Below are 20,001 nucleotides of genomic sequence, written 5' to 3' on the forward strand. Positions count from 1 at the left end.
GTGCCCAGTTGATGACCTGCAACCAACCTGCCTGTGTACTCGACACACTGGAGCACACCTGGAGATATGGTCCATGGTGCCATTTCATATGACAGTAGGAGCACTCTCATGGTTACCCCATGCACCTTGACTGCAAATTTGCATGTCAATCTGGTGATTCAACCTGTTATGGTGCCATTTATGGACAGCATTTCAAGGCCTGTTTTCCAACAGGATAACACTTGCACACATACTGCTGTCACACCCCAACATGCTCTACAGAGTGTCGATATGTTGCGTTAGCCTGCTCAATCACCAGTTTTGTCTCCAATTGAGCACATATGGGAAATCTTGGATCACAACTCAAAAGTACCATCCACAACCACCATTAACCGTCCCAGTACCAACTGACCAAGTTTAGTTTAGTTTAGTTATGTCATGTTCCGCAGATCGTTTTCACGATTATGTTATCGATATGATATGGAATAAGTCAGATTACAAGATATATATAAACACACACACATGAATAGTGTTAATAATACCGAAATTTTTAGTTCTACACCTGCAACTATATTTAGAGGTCCAATTATTATTATTATTATTATTATTATTATTAATAATACCATTTCTGAAACAGAAACTCATCCATGGAATAGAAGGAGCTGTCCAAAAGAAATGATTTTAAGCTAGATTTAAAATTTGATCTGCTACCTGTCAGACACTTTATGTTGTTGGGCAAATGATCAAAGATTTTTGTTGCTCAATAATGTACTCCTTTTTGAGCAATTGACAGCTTCAATAACAGATATAAAAGGTCATTTATTCCTCTAGTGTTGTACGAATGAACATCACTGTTCTTCGCGAGTTGAGATGGATTATTTATAACAAATTTCATTAGCGAATATACATACTCTGATGGTGCAGTTAAAATACCTAACTCCTTGAATAGGTGCCTACATTACATCCTTGGGTGAACACCACTAATTATTCTCACTGCTCTCTTTTTCGCAATCAACACTTTATATCTAAGTGGTGAGTTACACCAGAAAACTATTCCATAAGACATTATTGAGTGGAAATATGCAAAGTAGGTTAGGAGGCTGATCTGCTTATTACCAAGACTAGCAATTATACGAGGAGCAAAAGAAGCTGAACTTAATTGTTTGAGAAGCTCACTAATGTGCTTCTTCCAGTTCAAGTTGTCATCAATGTTAAAACCCAAAAATTTGGAGAAATCTACCCTGTTAACTGAACCCTGTTCATATGCTACATCAATTGTCAGTATGACTCTATTCGGTGTACATAACTGGATATAGTGAGTTTTTTCAGAATTAAGGGCGAGTCCATTTTCTGATAACCACTTAATAATTCTTTGAAAGACATCCTTAACAATATCTTCAGCTGCTTTTTCTGGAATGGGATTTATTATAACACTCGTGTCATCTGCAAAAAGTACTAGTTCTGCTTGCTGAACGTTAAGTGAGAGGTCACTCATATGAATAAGCAACAGCAGATGACCCAAAATTGAACGCTGTGGGACTCCCTTTGTGATAACTCCCCATTTGCTAGAATTTACCACCCTCCCAACATTATTTGTGTTATTCAGCACAACTTTTTGCTTTCTGTTCATCAAGTGTGATTCAAACCAGCTGTGTGTATAGCCTTCAATACCATAAAACCTGAGTTTTTCCAAGAGTGTGACATGATCCACACAGTCAAATGCCTTGGAAAGATCACAAAAAATACCAACTAGTGATAATTTGTTGTTTAGGGCTTGTATTATTTGATGGATAAATGTGAAGATAGCATTCTCAGTCAAGTAACCCTTCCAGAATTCAAATTGTGACATGCTGAGTAAATTATTTTCACTTAAATGTGAGACTAATCTTGAATACATAACTTTTTCGGATATTTTAGAAAATGAAGTCAGCAATGAGATTGGTCTACAATTAATAAAGTCACTCTTGTCTCCTTTCTTATGAAGAGGTTTGAAAATTGTGTATTTCAATCTGTCTGGAAAAATTCCCTGTGCCAGCGAAGCATTACATATATCACTAAGGACTCCCCTTATTAAATTAGAACAACAATTCAAAATTCTGTTAGAGACTCCATCAACACCACATGAGCTCTTGTTTTTCAGTACATAATTCCCTTAATTTCAGTGGGGTATGTTGGTGCTATTTCTAAAGGCCTAAAGTCCTGGGGAACGAAATTTTTTAATTTTTTTTTTTTTTGCTTCTTCAACTGAACCCTTTAACCCTATTTTTGCTGCTACATTCAGAAAGTGATTGTTAAAAATACTTGCAACTTATGAATTATCACTCACATCATCATCATTTAGCTTTATTGCTATGGTATGATGTGCACTGTCTGGCTGTCCCGTCTCCCATTTGACAATACTCCATATAGTTTTAATGTTATTATCTGCATTATTAATTTCTGTCAGAACACATAAGCTTCGAGACCTCTTAATGATTTTCCTTACAATATTACAGTATCTTTCGTAGTAAGCAAGTAGTGTCAGATCCCGACTTGTTCTGGCCTGTCCATATATTTCCCCTCTTCCTCTTACACGATATCTTAATTCCCTTAGTAATCCATGGCTTACTTGACTTTGTAATGGTTTTTTTGGATAACGTTTCAAGAAAGCAACTCTCAAATACTGAGACAAATTTGTGGTGGAATAAACTGAATTTGGCATCAGCATAATTTTCTGTGTATACTTCATCCCATTCTACCTCTTCAAGGCTGCTCTTAAAACTCTGTACCCTGTTCGCGTCAATAAGCCTCCTTGCCTTGTATGAACCTGCCTGAAGCCTCTACAGTGTTATATGTGTTAATTCCATTAACTGTGCATCATGATCAGATAGCCCACTAACAACTGGGTACACATCAATCAATTCTGCCTGAGCACTGTCTATGAAAATGTTATCGATAAGTGACCTACTATCCTGCTGCACACAAGTTGGAAAATTTACAACAGATACTAGATTGAAACAACCAAACAAAGATTCTAGCTCATTTTTCCTATCCGTATCTTTTAAGAAATCTACATTAATATCGCCACAAACCACTAACTGCTTCTTTTTGTCTGACATGTAGCTCAATAATGCCTCTAGATTTTTCATGAATAGCTGAAAGTTACCTCGAGGGGATTTGTACATTGTTACAATTACTATAGAAGTACACTGCAGTAGCAATGCTTCAAGGATCTGATATGCACAAAAACTATTTATTTCAATATTTTTGACTTTGTGTCCAGTTTTTATACATAAGTAGGAACCCCTCCTTTTTCCATGTTGACTCTGCATGAACAGGCATGGAACTCCATCCCACAAACTGACATCCAGCACGTGTACAACATAATGCATGCATGTTTGAATTCAACATTCTGGCAGTTACACTGGTTATTAATGTAATAGCATTTGACATTTTCAATGGCTAATCTCGCGCATAAATTAAGTTGAAATCTTGCAATGTTGATTACTTAAATATGCTGTCTAGAAAAATGTATTCCTGAAATTACACTACTCTACGTCAATAATTTTTTGGTGTTGCCATTTTTTTCCATCAGTTAAGTAAATGTTTCTGTAATGCAACGGAAAAGCACCACTTTTTTTATTATTTGCTTGTGAAAAATAATCACTTTATCAGCAGCTGCCAACAGTCTTCAGAAATGTGTGTCCTTGTTGTTCCAGTGTTTTGTTTCCAAGATCATCCACCCATCTTCCATTAGGTAGTAACCTCCATCTTGTCTTATCTATTAGAATCCAGAAAAAAACTTCCTTAGCTACCCGTTTCACTAGGAGACTTTTCATGTTTGTTAGTTGTAATTAAATCTTTAGCTTCATACTGTTCCCTGATCCATTTGTTCACTTTCTTTTCTCTCCTTGAACTTTTGAACCAGCCTCTCTGCACTACTCACTGAGCAACCCTCAATTTTTAAATGGTTTTTCACACTGAAAATCCAGGTCTCATATCCACTAACCATAATTGGTGATGCACATGGACTAGGTTTTCTGTTTCACACACATTGGAAGCTCACTCTTGAAAATATATAATATACCAATATCACTCCAGGCCACACTTTTGTTATTTCTTTTGCTGTGCTGTTTGAGGCTTTCTTGACATAATAACTGCTTGAATGGTTCACTCGTGTTGTGTAACTGTAGCTGTAGACCTGAAGACCTGACACACAGATTTTTCCAAATACCCAATTGCACATAAATACAATGGACATTTTTAAGAACTATATATGTGTAATAAATACATGAAAATTATGACAACAGAACACCATCTGACGTGACACTTGTGAACCATTTAAGCATTTCTTTTGGTAACTAGCCACTCATTGTTATCACCTTCAACTATCCTACAAACAAAAGATTCATCAATTAATTCTATGAATTCTTTGTTAATTTGCAAAATTTTCTTTTCAAGGAGTTGATTAAATAGTTTATATTGTCAATTTTAAGACCTAAATTCAAAGTTGCTCTGCTATGCCCTTCAATTTGTTGTTTATCTGCACTAGAAGCACGCAGCACAATATCAACAAAATGGACATAGATTCTGCATGTTCATTACTAGTTTTCCAAGTTTAGGGATATGAAAACTTCCTCAATGACAGCTAAGAATAGTTTTGACAATACGGAATATCACTGTCCAACTCCTGTTTCAATTCTGAATTTCTCTCTATCCTGATGAAGAACTGAAGCTTAGCACTGACATTTATTGTTCCAAATACCCTCTTGCATATAAATACAGAGAAAACTTTTAAGAGCTATGAATGTGTAGTAAACAAACGAAAATTTGGGTGAAGCTAAGACACAACCCATCAGTTGCCATCTTGCAACAGCTTCATGACCTGTCAGCAGAGACAAAAATTCAGCCAAAAAGTGTTGATGAAACGTACTGTCTAGCATTATGAGCACATAGTAGAGCAGATGATAGCACATGTTATTGGAAATGCTTTCAGGGCTAAACAGATTCTGGAAAGTGGTGGTGGTGGTGCAGTAAATATGTAGTATACACCAACCAACAAATATTCCTAAGTATCAGGACACGAAATGAAGCATTCTCACACTTGTAATTTACATAAAGTATTTAAATCTGCTCAAGGTATCATACATAGCAGCATTTAAAAAAATGGTGTCCACATATAAGAATATTGCCTCAGATTCTATTTCTTTTCAGACTTACCTGTGTGACTCCGGTATGACTTAACTCTTCCTAGAGCTGCATATGATACTCCCAGGCCAAGGAAAAAAAGCATCACAATCAAAACAAGTGTCTTCGGCACAACTTGACAATTTCGTGAAAACCAATTCCTCTCTTCCGTTGTCGGGAAACTTTCTATAGTTCTGTTACCTTGTCGTTCCAAACTGCCAAACCTGCTGACAAAATATATAATGATATAATTCTGTTGCAATTTCTGTGAAGTGAGTGTCAAGACTGACTAAATGGTTACTGTACTTTACAAACATTTAATTAATGCTGTAATATTTAATTCAAAACACCAATGACAAAATTTTACAAGGTGTACCTACTGATCAAGTAACCTTTAACAAAAAATGACCGTGAAATATCCTTATGTCAATTCTTGTTTCTTCAAAACTGTAACTGGGATATTTACTGCACACAGCATGAATAAAAAAAATACCACTTCATCCACAAATGCAAAGAAACAATTTACAGGTAGTATCAGATAATTACAAATTCTTCATGGAGTACACACATTATCAAATAAATTTACTAAAATTCCTTCTAGAATTTAAGTTCTCTCCTGGACCCTTCATATAACCAGGTGTTTGTTGCTGTGATTTCCAGTCCAAAGACTAGTTTGATGTCGCTCTCCATGACAGTCTATTCTGTGCAAGTCTCTTCATCTCAGCATAAATACTGCAACCTAAATCCACTTGAACCTCCTTACTGTAGTCATGCCTTAATCGGCCCCTGCAATTGTTAAGTCCTACACTTCCCTCCATAGCTAAATTAACTGTTCCTTGAGGCCTCAATGATCTGACCTATTAACTGATCCCTTCTTTTATTCAAATTGTGCCACAAATTTCTTTTTCCTCAATTAGATTTAGTATCTCTTCATTAGTTATCAGATCTGCCCAAATAATTTGCATTCTTCAGTTGCACCACATTTCAAATGCTTCTATTCTCTCCCTGTCTGTAATATTTATGTCCAAGTTTCACTTCCATGCAAAACTACACACTCCAGACATAGACTTTCAGAAAATACTAACTTTTAAATTACAACAGATGTTACGATATTTCTCCTTTCATGAAAGTGTTTCTTGTCATTTCACGTCTGCTGTTTATATACTCTACTTCTACCATCAGTTAGCGGTCTAAATATCTTTTTAGCTTCCTAGAGGTTAATGTCAATACATGGTCTAGCCTAGCAGACTTATTGCTTGGCCATCCTCACTGGACTCTACTGGATCTTCTCTTTCCACCACCGGACTGCAGAGGAAGCAACACTGTTTTGTGTGAGTGCCCCAGTATCAGGGGTGCACCTTCAAGCACACCCTGGGTCGAATCTGGGAGTACATCACAGTGCAACAGGGGCACAAGCTGGTTCTGGTAGTAACTGAATGAGGGATGCTGTGCAGACACAACAACCAGCTTTGGTTGCAGCACTCCAGTTAGATGTCTCCCTCATTCAGAAGGTCACCACAACAGTGACAATCTCTGCACCAGGCCCTACAACTGCTCATCACAGATGACTGGTGTCTCTTCTGTCCATTCCACCTACAACAAGCCCAAGAGTCACTGATCCAGCACATCCAGGGCTGGTGGTTTCATGGATCAGTGTCCATTGGGGTTCCCTGCAGGAGTGGGATGGAAAGAACCAACACCCATCATCTGCACAACACAGCATTAGTGTGGCCTTCTTCTGAAGTTCCCACACAGCCTCTGGAGCCTCTAGCTCTGGTTCCACCACCACTATCTAGGGACTACACTGTTGATCTGGAACTGATAATAGGGACTTCCTCAAGCAACCATCCACTGGCATCTCACTGTCCTCTCCCACACTGGCAGAGCTGGTTTTGGCCCTATGTGTTGATTCAATAGGGAGGGATCTCATAACCCCACTGGTATTGGTGGAAGATGTGTAACTATCAACAAGCGAAGAAAACACTGAGAGGGAAACATAGCATCTCCTGCCTACCTATCAAAAGGCCAGCTAGCCAACTGATTTAAGCCTGAGCGACCATAAGTATGGTCTCATTCTCTGTGAGTCAGTTGACACCGTGTTCTGATCCAACCAATGTCTCCCTAGAGGACAACACTATATTTACAGACCCCGCCAATAACAAAGCAGACTGTTCTTACTGTTGCGCGTGTAGACAACACCTGAGTGTGAGATTGCTTGAGAATAATCATGCTTTGACACTTACAGACTGATATATTTATTTATACTAGTGAACTAACTAACTATTACGGCAAACCTCATCACCCTCTATCAATATCGCTATGCTTGCGTTACTATATTGCAATTGGCCTAATGCTGTGTGAACTATGAATTAATTGTTCGAGTTTTTTTCTTTTCTTGTGGCTCAGGACTTTGATTTTCTTGTGGCGCAGGACAATCACTTTATTTTATTGTGAACTTATTGACCTTTGTTTCGTGCTCCAGTGAACTTATTCCAATGCAATAAATAACAGCTCACATAGAAGTGGCCTCTGTAACCTTCCTAATAGCATAATACAGCAGTGTCTCAATTATCAGGGTACAAATCATCCAAGAATTCAAATATGTAAGGGAGGAATATGCAGGTTATAGTTTCCAATTCTCCTATTAATATTCTGAGGCTTATAGGAGACTAGTAAACTTGCCTTGCTATTAAGCTTTTACATTTGCTGGTCTGGAACATCTACTGACATTAAAAGACTTTTCTATTATTATTATTGCATTATGATTCCAGTCCAATTGTACATAAACACATACCAGAGATTCCAGAAAAAATACTCTCTTGCGGCATTATTAGCTGTTCTCTATTATACACTGATATATAATTATGTGTGTGTATTAACTTTTTTTAAGAAACCCAGAAAAATCATTGTGTTTTCATGTTAGAGTGTTAGTTTTCTGGCAGAGTTCAAATGGCACCTTACCAAAAATTATGTCAGAGAATGTCGTAAGACTGAAAGAAATACATACTGGTTTCACTTCGAAAGACATTAGAAGCAATAAAACATACTGACAGTGGCAATGAACTATTCAGTAGCTAGTGAGTATGTTGTAAATATTCTAACCACTGGTGATGGAAGAAAAATATTTGACAAATTTATAGAAGAATCGAAGTCTGTTCCGTAAGTATGGTTAAAGAGAAGACACTGGATGAGAAAAAATAACTGGCAAGTGAAGGTTCGCTAAATAGGTTGCAAATATTTTATTGGGCACACCCCTTTTTTTATTGAGCACCTCCTTTCTCAGGTAAAAACTTAGCTCCAAATGACTTGGCATCTGATCTGTTTTATGACGATTTTCAAGATTTGGGGGAGAAAGAGTGTTGTATACTTTTATGACTCATATAACGCTGATGAGACGAGTTAAAATTTTAAAATTTTACCATTTAAAACATTAATGGAGCAAAATGACAAGTGTCACAGGTGCTAAAACGAATAAAGAGCAATTGATTGTAATGACCTGTACTAATAAACCATCACTCACATCTTCCTACTTTAGGTCATTGGTAAATCTAGCAAGCCATGGTTTCTGAAAAAAGTCCTTACAAGTCTCTTCATCCACTACAAAAATCATCAAAGTGCATAAAAGTCTGTAAATTTCTTTTGTGATTAGTTTTGTTAGTAGTTTGTCTTTAAAGTTGTTTAACACCTCATGTCTCAGCGGTTTCCATTAAAATCTCTGCCCTTGTTGGACAACATTCTATCTCACCAAAGTGAAACGCAATCGAAATGCAAAAAAATAAGTAATTTCTCCCACACAATGAAACAAGCCTAATTTAGCTAATGAAACAAAGAATTATTAAAACTTTAAGTGACACTATTGACTACGCCTTCAAGAACTGCTTCTGAATCACTGTGACAACATACCTTTCCATGAATGCGCACATCCCATATACGAGGGTGGTTTGAAAAGTTCTTGGAACGCAAAAGAAGAAGAGTACTTACATCACTGAAACTTTTTTTATTTTTCAGTGTAGCCTCCTTGCAGATTAATGCACTTGGTCCAACAATTCTCCAGTGCCTTGATCCCATCTCGAAAATGAGTTTCCTCCAGGCCTTCATTTGAAGTGAATTCTGTCTACCAAGTAAAATTTTCAGTTTTGGGAAGAGATGGAAGTATCAGGTGAATAAGGTGAGTGTGGCAACAATTCATACCTTAGTTCGTGTAATTTTGCCATGGCGGCAGCACGTGTGTGCGTGAGCATTGTCTTGATGGAAGATAGACTTACTTCCTTGCTAAACATGGCATTTTTTCGCGTATCTTTTGTTGCAATTTGTCCAGGAGGTTAGCATAGTATTCTCCAGTAATTGTTTGCCCAGTGGGGAGATAATCTACAAACAGAGTCCCCTTCGCATCCCAGAACACTGATGCCATTACCTTTCCCACCAAAGGAATTGTCTTTGCTTTCTTTGGTGGTGGAGAATCAGCATGTTTCCACTGCTTTGACAGTTTCATCTGTGGTCACAAACCGGTGCAAAAAATCTTGTTCTTTTCTCCCAAAACTGGCCAAACATTGTTCTGATATGTCCATTCTCATGCGTTTTTGATCCAGTGTTAAGAGTCGCGGCACCAATCTTGCAGATAAGTTTTTCATTTATAATTCTTCAGTATAATTGTGGTACATCCTTTCAGAAGACATCTGGCAAGCGGGAGCAATTCCACGCACTTTCAATCGGTGATCCTCCATGACCATCTTGTGAACTTTTGCAATGATTTCTGGAGTAGTGACACATCTTGGTCGACCACCGTGCGCATCATCATCTAACCTCTACTGATCAAATTTAAATTCATTTATCCACTTGGCAACAGTTGATTATGAAGGAGCAGAATCCCCCAGTGTACTCTGCAAATCAGCATGAATGTCCTTTGCTTTCATACCTTTCTTTACGAAGTACTTAATCACTGCTCGAATTTCGATTTTTTCGATCTTCGCAAATCACTACGTGGGAACAACAACAGAGTCATGTTACTGCCACAGCTCTCTTCCAAGAGCACTGACGTGGTACATGTTCACAGGCAACAGTACAATGAATATCACGTGAACATCTCATTGCACTAGCCTCTTGTGGTGATTCCGAGAAATTTTCAAACTACCCTCGTATGTCAAGCACACTAATATTGAGCAACTATATGTACTTCTTGGGTTTCAGAACACTACTACACAAAAACCACAAGATATACAGAAAAATGACACTTATCAGTGGATAGCTTTGATCCATAATGTGCACCATAGTATAGTTGCAGTGTGCACCACTAGGCAGCAGGAGTGTCAGAATACAGTGTATAATGGAGCGATGCAGGCATACTGTGCCCTAGAATTTGCTAAATGTGAGTCAGTTGTGATGGTTCAATAGCAACAAATTGCACGACACTGGCTGCTTATGTGGTTGACTGGGACCGTGAGCAGGTAAGGTGAAGTGCATGCAGGAATCATTCATCAGGAGCTCAAAGAAATCAATGACACATGTTAACAGAGAATTGCAGTTACTATGATAAACTGTATGGCACATTTTACTCAAACTTTTGCATGTCAACCCATACCAGCTGCAGTTGTTACATACACTGACTACATGTGACAATGAGCTCGGTTCTGACTTGCAATGACTTCCAGTGGCTACTGGAAGAAGACTGTCTTTCACAGAAGATGCTTTTCAGTGTCAAACCCACATTCCATGTGTCTGGGAAGGCGTATCATCATAATGTGTGTGTGTCTGGGATACAGAATGTGTACATGAGATTATGGAACACATTCATGATTAACCTAAAGCCAGTTTTGTGCCATGACCTCTTCAAAAGTTTAAGGGTCATTTTTCTTTGCAGAGAAAACAGTGACTGGTACTGTGTACCTGGACATGCTTCAGCAATGGCTTATACTACAATTATAGCACAACAGCCTGGTGGCCTGTTGGTAAAGCCCATGCCTCAAAATCAAGAGGCTGTGATCTCAAATCCTGGTCAAAGCACAGAAATTTTTCAGTCTACCTGTAACCTAGCCTTTACCTCTCAACGTTGTGAAAATTCACGAGGAATGACACATGTTTCTGATTACAAACTTAACTAGAAGATTACAGAGACTCTGAGGAGGGGAAAGTTGGCCAAGTAGTGCCCAATTTCAACATTTGCACCTGGTCACCGATGCACACAAAATTATTATATAGCATGACAGTGGAGATTTCATTTTGCAACAAGGTGGTGCTCAATCACATTTTCTTTCACACTTACTGTTCCCTCAATGCATAACCGCCACAGCGTTGGGCTGAACATGCTTTCCATCCTGACTACTACTTCAGTGGCCCCTGGTCACATGACTTAACTCCATGTGAATTGTTCTTATATGGTTATGTTGAAGGTGTGTGTTCCTGCCTCCATTGCCACTTAATTTGGGAAAGTTGTGAAATGCATAAGGGGATAATTAATGAGGATGCCAATATCAACCATAACACATTAGGATGGATATGACAAGAGCTTGACTGTCACATTTACTTTTGACATGTCAAAAATGGTGCCCATAGTGAGCACATGTAATGTGTGTTAAACTTGGAGACATGCTCTCATCCACTGATGTGTGTATATTCTCTGTACGTCTTTTAGTTTTCACACAGTCGCCTTCCAAAAACCTGGAGGTATTTCAGAATAACCCAGTACTTTGGAATACAGTTTGGGAAAAAAACCATAAAATCATTGTGGAGTAATCTGCTAACTATGAAAAGTATGATGATATTGAGAATCTGACAGTAACAAATAAACGGCTTTCAAATTAAGCTGAACTTGTTCAGAAAGACATGAATGCTTGGATTCTGACAGATGTAGAACTTGTGATCAACAATCACTTGCTAGTAGAGATGGCAAACAAAGTTGTTGGCAACAAATGTTGACAAAGAGTCTTGTGGCGATAAAAGTGTGGCAGAGAAGCTTGCTATGTAACAAAAGTTTTTGAAGTACTCACTTTAAACTGCCTTGACGTTTGTGGATCAGCAGCTTTCAGCCTCCTTAAGTGACTTTTGTGTAGCGAAAGAAGGTTCACATGGCTCTCAAAAGCCTCTCAGCCTCCATGTGGCAAAAAATTTCAAAGCACTGCTTTGACCCACAGTAACTGGGCTTTACAACTCACCAAGTTTTAGCTCTTGTCTGTAATGTTTTATGTATGTCACAACTGTTCCTAATATAATTTAGCAATTTTTTATTGTTGCTATATATACACAAATATCAATTCTGTTACACAATTTATGGTATTCTATCTCGCCCACAAGAGCTGTACTGTCCCATGTACTTATATTTTCGTGTATGTGTGTCTACAGTAACTGTGCAATTTCACTCCTACACTAAGGTGCACCTGTTATCGATACTGCAGCAGAACTCTATCTGCAGCAATGCACCATTCTTGTTGTGCAATGGTCTTAGCATGGGACGACAAGTATAACTTATTTTTTGAAATACCCTCATACCAGTTTTTCCATTCTTCCGTAAACAATTTTTTTTTTTGTTCATATTTTCAAACCACGACTTATTAAACCGATACACAGGTGTGCTGAAAAGCAACACCTCCAAATTTTTATGTGAAAACTCTTAAGCCTTTTTAAATAAAACAAATGTTATTAGCATTCTACATCTTTATTCTTCATGTATACATATTTATTTCTCAACATAATCACCCTGGCGATGAACACTTTTCTCCCAACAAGACACCACTTTATTGATACTGTCACAGCAGAATGTTTTACATTGTTGACAGAGTCACAACTTCACCTCTGTTTGCACCATTTCATCACTATCAAAGGGAAGTCCTCAAAGGTATTCTTTATGTGGTATCGATAGCAACGACGCCACGGTGTATTAAAGTTATTAGGTTGGCACTACGACAGACACCGCCCTCTAGTTAGTGCTGTGCAGAACTCTACGAGTGTCACTTCAGAGTCTGCCCATTTCATCAAGAGCAGACAGACGGGACACTTCGCACCTCATTGCAAAGTTATGTATTCTTCTTGCTAGAGTAAAGCTGATTTAAATTCATACTGCATTACCGACGTGTTTTATCTCACCTGCTCCTACTCGCTGCCTTCATTCGGCCAACCTTTCAGTTTCCATTAGCAGACCCACGCGCCGCCTTCCAGGTGGGATACAAAACTTCAAGTTTTGGAGACATATGAAAATCTCATGGGGCCAAGCCGGGGTGATCAACGACTGAAGCCAGGGTGTCGGATTGTTGCAGTCTCGTAGTGCTGATGTGTGGTCGTATCATGCTGAAGTAGAGAGTGATGCGAAATTCAATTACAGCACGCTATTTTCCATGCAATGGTATAGCTAAATTACACACCAACATGTTACACCCTTCAATTAAGAGCCCTCTACCAGCAGAGAGCTTTGAATATGTAGACATGAAGAATAAAGACATAGCCTTTTATTTTATTTAAAAAGCTTTAAGATTTTTCATATTAAAAATTTGGAGGCATTACTTTTCAGCACACCCTCATAGTGCAGTAATATTCACACCTATCAACACCTGCTTTCTTCAGCATTACTACATTCTTCTTAAAATCAGAGTATTTCACCTGTCTCACATGTCTTGCACACCAGTAGTTTTGTCATCATTGGCTCTCCCAAGGGTCTCAATAATTATTGAGGAAAGTAGTCCACTCCTCCGGCTTTGTTTCGACTTAGGCCCTTCAGTGCTCGGTCAAATTCTTGCAGTATCATATCTGCAATTTCATCTTCACCAACTTCCTCTTCCCTTTCTGTTATATTGTCTCCAACTTCACTTTCCTTGTAGAGTCGCTCTGTATGTTTCTTCCACCTTTCAGATCTCCCTTCTTTTCTTAGTATTGGCTTGCCATTTGAGTCCTTTATATTCAAACAGTTGCTTCTGTTTTTTCTAATGGTCTCCCCCTTGTTATATATGCATCTACAGTCTTGCACTTGTCTTCTAATCATTCCAGCTTAGGTGCTTTGCACATCTGCCAATCTCACTTTTTAGACATCTGTATTCCCTTTTATGTGCTTCATTTTTTGTATTTTTATGTGCTTCATTTGTTGTATTTTTATATTTTCTCCTTTTCTCAAATTCAGTATCTCTTGTGTTATCCATGGGCTCGTAATAGGTAAAGTCTTTTTATCTATTTGAGCCCCTACTGTCTTCACTGCCTGTATTTCATCTCTCCATGCTGCTCATTTATCTTCTGTGGTATTCCAGCTTCGGTCAATCACTGCCTAATGCTCCCTTTGAATCACTCAACAACTTGTGTTTTTTTTTCCAATTTATCCACCTCACATCACCTTAATTTCTGACCTTTTTGCAATTTACTCAGTTTCAATCAATAGTTCATGAGCAATAAATCATAGTCAGAGCCCCAGGAAACACCTTACAATTTAAAATCTGGTTATGAAGACTCTGTATTACCATTATATGATCAATCTGAAGCCTTCCAGTGTCCCCATTTCTCTTCCATGTATACAATCTTCTTTCATGGTTCTTAAACCAAGTGTTAGCAATGACTAAATTGTGCTCCATGAGAAATTCTACCCGGCAGGTTTCACTTTCACTCCTTTACACCAGTCCACATTCACCTACAATTTTTCTTTCTCTTCCTCTTCCTTAACCATCTGAATAATTTCTTTTCACTCATCATACGTATTCTTCCAATCTGTTCATTATCTGTGGAGCTAGCTGGCATATAAACTTTTACTACTATGGTGCTGTTGGCTTCATGACTTTCTTGGCTATGATGATGTGTTTACTACACTGTTCATAGTACCTCACTGGTATTCCTATTTTCTTATTCATTACTACACCTACTTCTGCACTGACCTACTTGATTTTGTATATACAGCTCTGTACTCACCTGACCAGAAGACCTGTCATCCTGCCACCATACTTCACTTACTCCCATCATATTTAACTTCAACCTATCCCCTTTTTATATTTTCTAATTTCCATATCCGAATGAGGAATGAGAATATCATCCTGAGTAGTCCCCACTGGAAGATCAGAGTGAGGGACTATTTAACCCCGGAAAAAATACTGGCTTTTCCCAGTACCAGCACAGCAAGGCCATGGTGGCTAATGTTACAAGGCCAGATTAGTCCATCATCCAGACTGTTGCACACACAAATACTGAAAAGGCTGCTGCCCCTTTTCAGGAACCAAATGTACAACTGGCCTCAACAAGGTTTACACCCCCCCCCTCCAATTGTGGTTTCACCTACAGTATGGCTATCTATATTGTTGAGACAATCAAGCCACCCCCTCGGCAAGGTCCATAGTTGGCAATAGGAACATTCCCATGGCACTGATTTAATTTTGTCAGAACTGTTGTCTCCAGAATACAGGGTGTTTATAAATGAATATCAGGGTTTTAACACTTTATAATATTTATTATATTAAACTTACAGTTATAAATGATATGTCAAATGAAAGAGCAACTCAAACAGTTTTCCCAAGAACCTTATAAATGTTCAATGTGAGCACCATTTGTCACACAGCACACATCAAGTCTATAGCCGAGTTCTTCCCAAATGTTGATAAGTGTATCTTCAATGATTGTAGCAAGACAAATGGCGCTCACATTGAACATTTATAAGGTTCTTGGTAAAACTGTTTGAGTTGTTCTTTCATTTGACATATCATTTATAACTGTAAGGTTAATGTAATAAATATTATTAAGCATTAAAACCCCAATATTCATTTATAAACACCCTGTATCATACACAGCCTATTTCGTTTCTAGTTTTCATATGCTTTCTACAGAACAACACAGTTTTTCATATAATACAGATTCAATCCAACATCTTATTTACTACTAACAATGTTATAATTTTCTTTTCCGATCAGTTCCTGCACAGCGAACTGAGTGAGGAACTATTTTACTTCACAATATTTAGATTAATTTTGTGGACCACCCATGGGTTCTTTGATTATTCATAAGTGGCAACATTTAGCATTTTCTTTCAAAAACAGCTGTTACAGATGGACAGAATTTGCCAATGACACCTAAAAATATAAAAACAATGATATTTTGCACTAACAAAAGACATTAGAATTTACTGAGATGTACTTGTGGAGAGCAAAACTAGTATTTGCATTCAAAGTGATGATATTTGTTCAGACATGAAATTTATCAAATAATGAGCATCTGCTTACACATAACAATACAATACTCTCATAAACAAAGATACATAATTGATACTTAATGTCATGGCTGCATCTAGTAGTCATGTTGGGTAAGAGGGTCACCTAATATAAATGGAATGCTTCTCCCAAATAAGTGGTACCCTCAAAGTGTAATGCTATTTGCACCTGTGTTAATACCAGGATCTAATTTGAGTGCATTCTGCTTAATAAGCTAATAAAACATGACTGTTTTAAGCACCATTTTGTGATTAAGGATGCTCTCTCTGAATCTAGCACCAATATCACAATAACTGAAAATTCAACAAGAAATAGTAAGTGACTGCATCCTACTTCCGTTTCAGCTAATGCTCTAAATACAAATATGGAGACAGGAGGCAGTTAAAATTTACTTCATTTCATTGTGGAGTGGTGGTACAGCAACCTTATACTGTGATTAATATTAAAAAATAGAACTGTGCAACCTAGGACTGTTTTTTAATATTATTGGGAGCAATTCACTTAGTAAATGTATCACACCAATATTGTGATTCTTCAGTTTCTCCCAGGTGTTAAGGTAGCAACTTCTCAAGGCTGTTGCCAGATCGCGTTGTATAAATCCCACAGTTAAGAGGGTTGCAAAGATGAAGAAAATGCTGTCCTCATCAACAAATAAATTATCCCCATCTACAAACACGTAGTACAATTTTGTAAACAACTTTGATGCTTTCTGTATGCTGGAGCTCTGATGTTAGGAATGTACATGGTCACAACTTTCATCAGCTTAAGTTGGAGCTCATAATTTACACACTGTTGTCTAAGAAAGCTGTGCGTGATCATAATCACATTTTAATAGAATATAGCCTATCATAAAAATATGTTAATGGAAAGTCCTTGGTGGAATGTAAATAATTTAAGGAGTAAAGGTAATAACTCACAGAAAAGTAGTGGTGCTGGGACATCAATATCACTAGACACATAAACAAGATAGAACTTGGCACGTGTCTGCCCCCCCCCCCCCTCCAAAGAGAGAAGCTAATGTTATCAGGGCAAGATCGGGGGGGGGGGGGGGGGAGGGGGGGGGGGAGAGGATCTGGACGTGGCACGAGTTGTGAAGCAGCCATTGATATAAATTTAACTATCTGTGCTAAGCAATGGGTTCTGCCACTGGGTGGGTAACTCTGCTCTCGGCTACGCTTTGGAGGTGGCCATTCATTCAGGTGGTGGACAGCTGGTTTGTTGTCACATCCACATAACATGATGTGCAGAACTTACACAGCAGAGATGCTATTTGACATGACTGCTTTCACAGGTGGCCCTGGCTCCAATAGGATAGGATAATATTGTGATAGGACTCTAATAGTACGTGCTGAAAGGATGTATTCGAGGTCTTGCAATGAGTCTTCCAAGGGGTAGGGTAAGGGATTGGGAGTAGGTGTGACGTAAAGATGGACTACAATACTCTGTAGACTAGGTTGGGTTGGGGTTGGGAAAGAGAGCAAACAGTGGGGTCATCGGTCTCATCGGATTATGGAAGGATGGGGAAGGAAGTCGGCCGTGCCCTTTCAAAGTGTACACTAGGCAGGCAATGGAATACCATTTTGGGATTGATGGAAAGGATTTTGAGTACAATGTTCCTCATTTTTGGGCACAATGATAAATGGTAAAGACCTGGTGAAAGATATGGATCAGTTGTCATGGTTGGTTTAAATCTTGCAAAGGGCTTGCCAGACAAGCATTACAACTTAAACCTAGTCAACAGAAAGATTTCTCAATACCATACCCACACATACACACCCCAATCCTGCAACCACCCCAGGAACTAGCTACCCAACATCATCCTGGACTGGAACAACTGAACTATATTCCTTTCCAGGGCTTCAACTATTTATCACCATCTCTGGCAATGAGAAACATTCTACCCAGAACCATTCCTACCACTCCCAAAAAGGTATTGTTTCTCGCTTGAACTATGCAATATCTTAGCCCATTTTTACAAACATCTTACTCCCAGTCCCTTGACACATTGGTCCTACTCCTGTTGAAGGCCTTGGCGCAAGACCTGTCCGATAAACGTATCCAACACATCCTAGACCATTCCCATCACAGGCTTATCTTATCCTATCCCATCCAATGCAGGGCCATCTGCGAAAGCGGACATATCATACCAATTCTGCTTCAATTACTGCACAGGATTTTAAGTGGGAATGACCACCAATCAACTGTGGCCAAGAGTAAAGCTGACCACCCAGTAGCACAACACACTAATAAGCCCAATATATGCTTTTTCATGGCTGCTTCACAAAAAGCACATGGGAGGCACCATTGCAACACATAATTAGATGCCATAATCCTCTTGGTCTCAATTTGTACAAGCCCCTGCCCTCAGGCCCACCTCCACCCCTGGCCCACGACCCAACTTCACACATCCTACAGCCACATCCACTTCTCTGGAGTATCCCCTTGCTCTGTCCTCCTCCTGATACACTCTTCCTGCCACAATGGGCTGCGCACAACTTCCTCTACTTTCGGCCAGAATGAGCTCACCAGTGCCACATTTCTATCTGTGATTTTGCTGCTTCTCCCTTGTAGTCACCAGTCACCTCTCCCCAACCCTCCATCCTGTTTCCCACCTGATAGGGAGGGGGAGGGGGAGGAGGAGGAGGAGAAGGCAGTGGGGACAGTGAGGGGACACAGAGCGGAGGGGGGAGGGGGGGGGGGAAGGGAGGGAGGGAGGGAGGGAGGGAGGGAGGGGGAGAGGGAGAGAGAGGGAGAGAGAGGGAGAGAGAGGGAGAGAGAGAGAGAGAGAGAGAGAGAGTAGGGGGCAGGAGAGCGTGTGCACAAGCGGCTTATGTCGCATTGCTCTGACATAATTACTGAAACAGTTTTTATCGAATTTTCTTGGGCCATTTCTGCAACAGTGAAAAGCCAAATGAAGTCTTGTTACACGTTGTCACATCTTGGATACTGTTAAATGCTAGTCATACAATTTTCTTATAAAATTTACATCAATTAACCAGAATGTTAAATCACTGTAATGTGCTATACTTCTCAATGTAACATGCTGTCCTGTGCTGTGTTGTGCTGTGTACTTGTAACTATATTATAAGAGAAAGACTGATAGGTCACTGATTTTATATCAAACACTATTTATACACTATCTGATCAAAAGCATCCGTACATCTCTATGTAATGTGGAATTGAGCACTAGATGTCATGAGAGGCAGATCCACCAATATAAAACGAACTGGAGAGTATCTTGTTGTGAGTAGAGAAGTAGTAAACACAGTTTGGGTTGGTCAGGATATCTCAGTGACTTCAATCATGGACTAGTCTCTGGAAGTCATCTGCATAACAAAAATATATTAAGGAAATTTCAACTCTTCTAAAGCTGTGCAAGCCAACTATGAAATGGACACACAAAGGAACAACTGAAAATAAACCAGACCCAGGTAGACCTCATGTACTGAGAGAGACCATCCAGCATTGTGGAGAAGGATTGTAAAAAAAAAAAAAAAAAAAAAAAAAAAAAAAAAAAAAAAAAAAAAAAAAAAAAAAAAAAAAAAACACATGAAATCAGTGGAAAGAGTTCCGAATAGCTACCACCAGTCCAGCTAGCACAATGACTGTGTACAGTGAGTTCGAAAGAAGGGTCACAATTTTGAATAGCTCCTCACAAGACATTCATTCCTGCAGTCAATGTCATGCATTGTACAAG

At 38.8% G+C, this 20,001-nt stretch overlaps 1 protein-coding gene across 4 annotated transcripts in view; it reads right to left on the reverse strand.

Annotated features, from left to right (window-relative positions):
• LOC124555648 (inner nuclear membrane protein Man1) overlaps window positions 1–20,001 on the reverse strand; it is a 337,416-nt gene that overhangs the window by 220,302 nt on the left and 97,113 nt on the right. For 3 of the 4 annotated variants that reach the window (XR_006968574.1, XR_006968575.1, XM_047129631.1), the window contains exon 3: window positions 5,179–5,372. Coding sequence is in view for 2 of the 4 variants with exons in the window: in XM_047129631.1 (XP_046985587.1) it covers window positions 5,179–5,372 (194 nt within the window). In the remaining 2 variants the exon portion in view is untranslated. The remainder of the gene's footprint in view (window positions 1–5,178; window positions 5,373–20,001) is intronic. The other variant, XM_047129632.1, reaches the window with a different exon arrangement.

This window comes from Schistocerca americana, chromosome X, assembly GCF_021461395.2.
Source record: "Schistocerca americana isolate TAMUIC-IGC-003095 chromosome X, iqSchAmer2.1, whole genome shotgun sequence".
Taxonomy (NCBI): Eukaryota; Metazoa; Arthropoda; class Insecta; order Orthoptera; family Acrididae; genus Schistocerca; species Schistocerca americana.